Source organism: Drosophila simulans, chromosome 2R (genome assembly GCF_016746395.2).
Source record: "Drosophila simulans strain w501 chromosome 2R, Prin_Dsim_3.1, whole genome shotgun sequence".
Classification (NCBI taxonomy): Eukaryota; Metazoa; Arthropoda; class Insecta; order Diptera; family Drosophilidae; genus Drosophila; species Drosophila simulans.
In genome coordinates, this window is record NC_052521.2 from 12,317,592 (window position 1) to 12,318,943 (window position 1,352).

Sequence of the window (1,352 nt, forward strand, 5' to 3'; positions counted from 1 at the left end):
AGCTATAGTTTGCTTCCCCATGGCCATTTGCGTTTACTACGTAGAAGTTGCGGCTGCTGTTGTTGTGGCTTTCGCAATATGCTTTGCCACAGATACAAGATACAACACACCAGATACGAGGGCAGCCTGGAAACAACGGCAAAGCGGGCGGATACGGTGCGGGGATTGTACATAGATACTGGTGTTGGATACTGGTACTCGTATCCAAAGTCGCTGCCTGGGCAAATAATGAACATGGAACGACGCGTCGCAGGTGTATCGCCAGCCAGCCCGTTTCCCGTGGCCAATGTTTGAACCATAGCCCCATGGCTCTCGAGTTACTTTCCAGAGCCACAGTTGGCCACAGTTCATTAATAAAATTCACTGAAGCGAAGCAACTCTGCTTACCCGCCCATTTATTTTGCCGTGTGTAGGTATCCCATGGATTCATTTGGGTTTCATCGCTACTTCATGTATTTGCGAGACAACATTCTAGTTCGGTTTTAGTCCGTGGGGAAATGGTGGCACGTAACTGGTGTTCAGATACCCGTTCTTTGCACTTAACTGACCCTGCAGGTGGTGAAAAAATAAACATAAAAGTAATAATCTTAAAATTGAATTAATACCGATATATGGCAGCTTTTAGCATTCGTGAAACGTTGGAAAAGTTCCCAAACCATGACGCCATAGGGCAGAAAATTCTTCCTTTCGACCACCTCGCATAACTTAAAAGTCGCGTCAATCAAGAATGGCTTGTACTGGTTACTGTAGTCCTTCATAAACACTTGCACTCGAACCTGAAATGTTGAAGATTTTATATTCGGGTTTTGTAATACGTTTCGGAACAGTCTTACTGTTGGGTTTATTATTGGGGAAATTAGATAGCAATCCATGTTAACCAACGCCGTATTCCAATTGATCGGCTTCACATTGCAGGAAACATTTTTTACACGCGCCTGATTGACCTGGCACTCGACCTTGTTAAATTTGTATACCAACTGGGAGTCCGTCTGGTGGGATATTAATGGTTAAACGGTTTTATTCTAAATTCTGGGCTTGAAATCTCACCATGTGCCCAATGAAGCAGATACTCAGAAGCACCAGCCACGTGTATGGCATTTTGATAACTGACTGCTCATCGTATTTTAATGAATTTGGTTTTGTAAGCATTCATTGTCGGTATATAATATGATTTTAATGAAAGACCAGAGGTTAATGGTAGCAAGTGAAATAAACACTTTAAAAACCAATTACTTTTTCATAGTAAACCAATAATATTCGAAATGATAATGTACGCATTTATTAGTAACACACGTGTGGATAAAGAATATCATATCTATAAACACAGCCAGTTTCTTACTCGCTTGTCCCAT

General features: G+C 41.6%; 1 protein-coding gene across 1 annotated transcript; it reads right to left on the reverse strand.

Annotated features, from left to right (window-relative positions):
• Positions 1 to 471: 471 nt before the first annotated feature.
• On the reverse strand, positions 472 to 1,122 carry LOC6734577. Its single transcript, XM_016181955.3, has 4 exons — positions 1,048 to 1,122; positions 834 to 989; positions 606 to 776; positions 472 to 549 (listed from the first exon to the last, which is right to left on the reverse strand). Exons 1-4 carry the CDS (start codon positions 1,096 to 1,098, stop codon positions 472 to 474), a joined length of 456 nt encoding a protein of 151 aa, XP_016027701.1. The 5' UTR covers positions 1,099 to 1,122.
• Between the last annotated feature and the right edge of the window lie 230 nt (positions 1,123 to 1,352).

What these genes read in the sequence shown, in the direction of transcription:
- LOC6734577 (XM_016181955.3), bottom strand. Translation starts at nt 1,098, where the DNA reads ATGCCATACACGTGGCTGGTGCTTCTGAGTATCTGCTTCATTGGGCAC. An exon ending in CCCCAATAATAAACCCAACA is followed by an intron (nt 777 to 833) that starts GTAAGACTGTTC and finishes TCAACATTTCAG; the next exon opens with GTTCGAGTGCAAGTGTTTAT. An exon ending in CTAAAAGCTGCCATATATCG is followed by an intron (nt 550 to 605) that starts GTATTAATTCAA and finishes CACCACCTGCAG; the next exon opens with GGTCAGTTAAGTGCAAAGAA.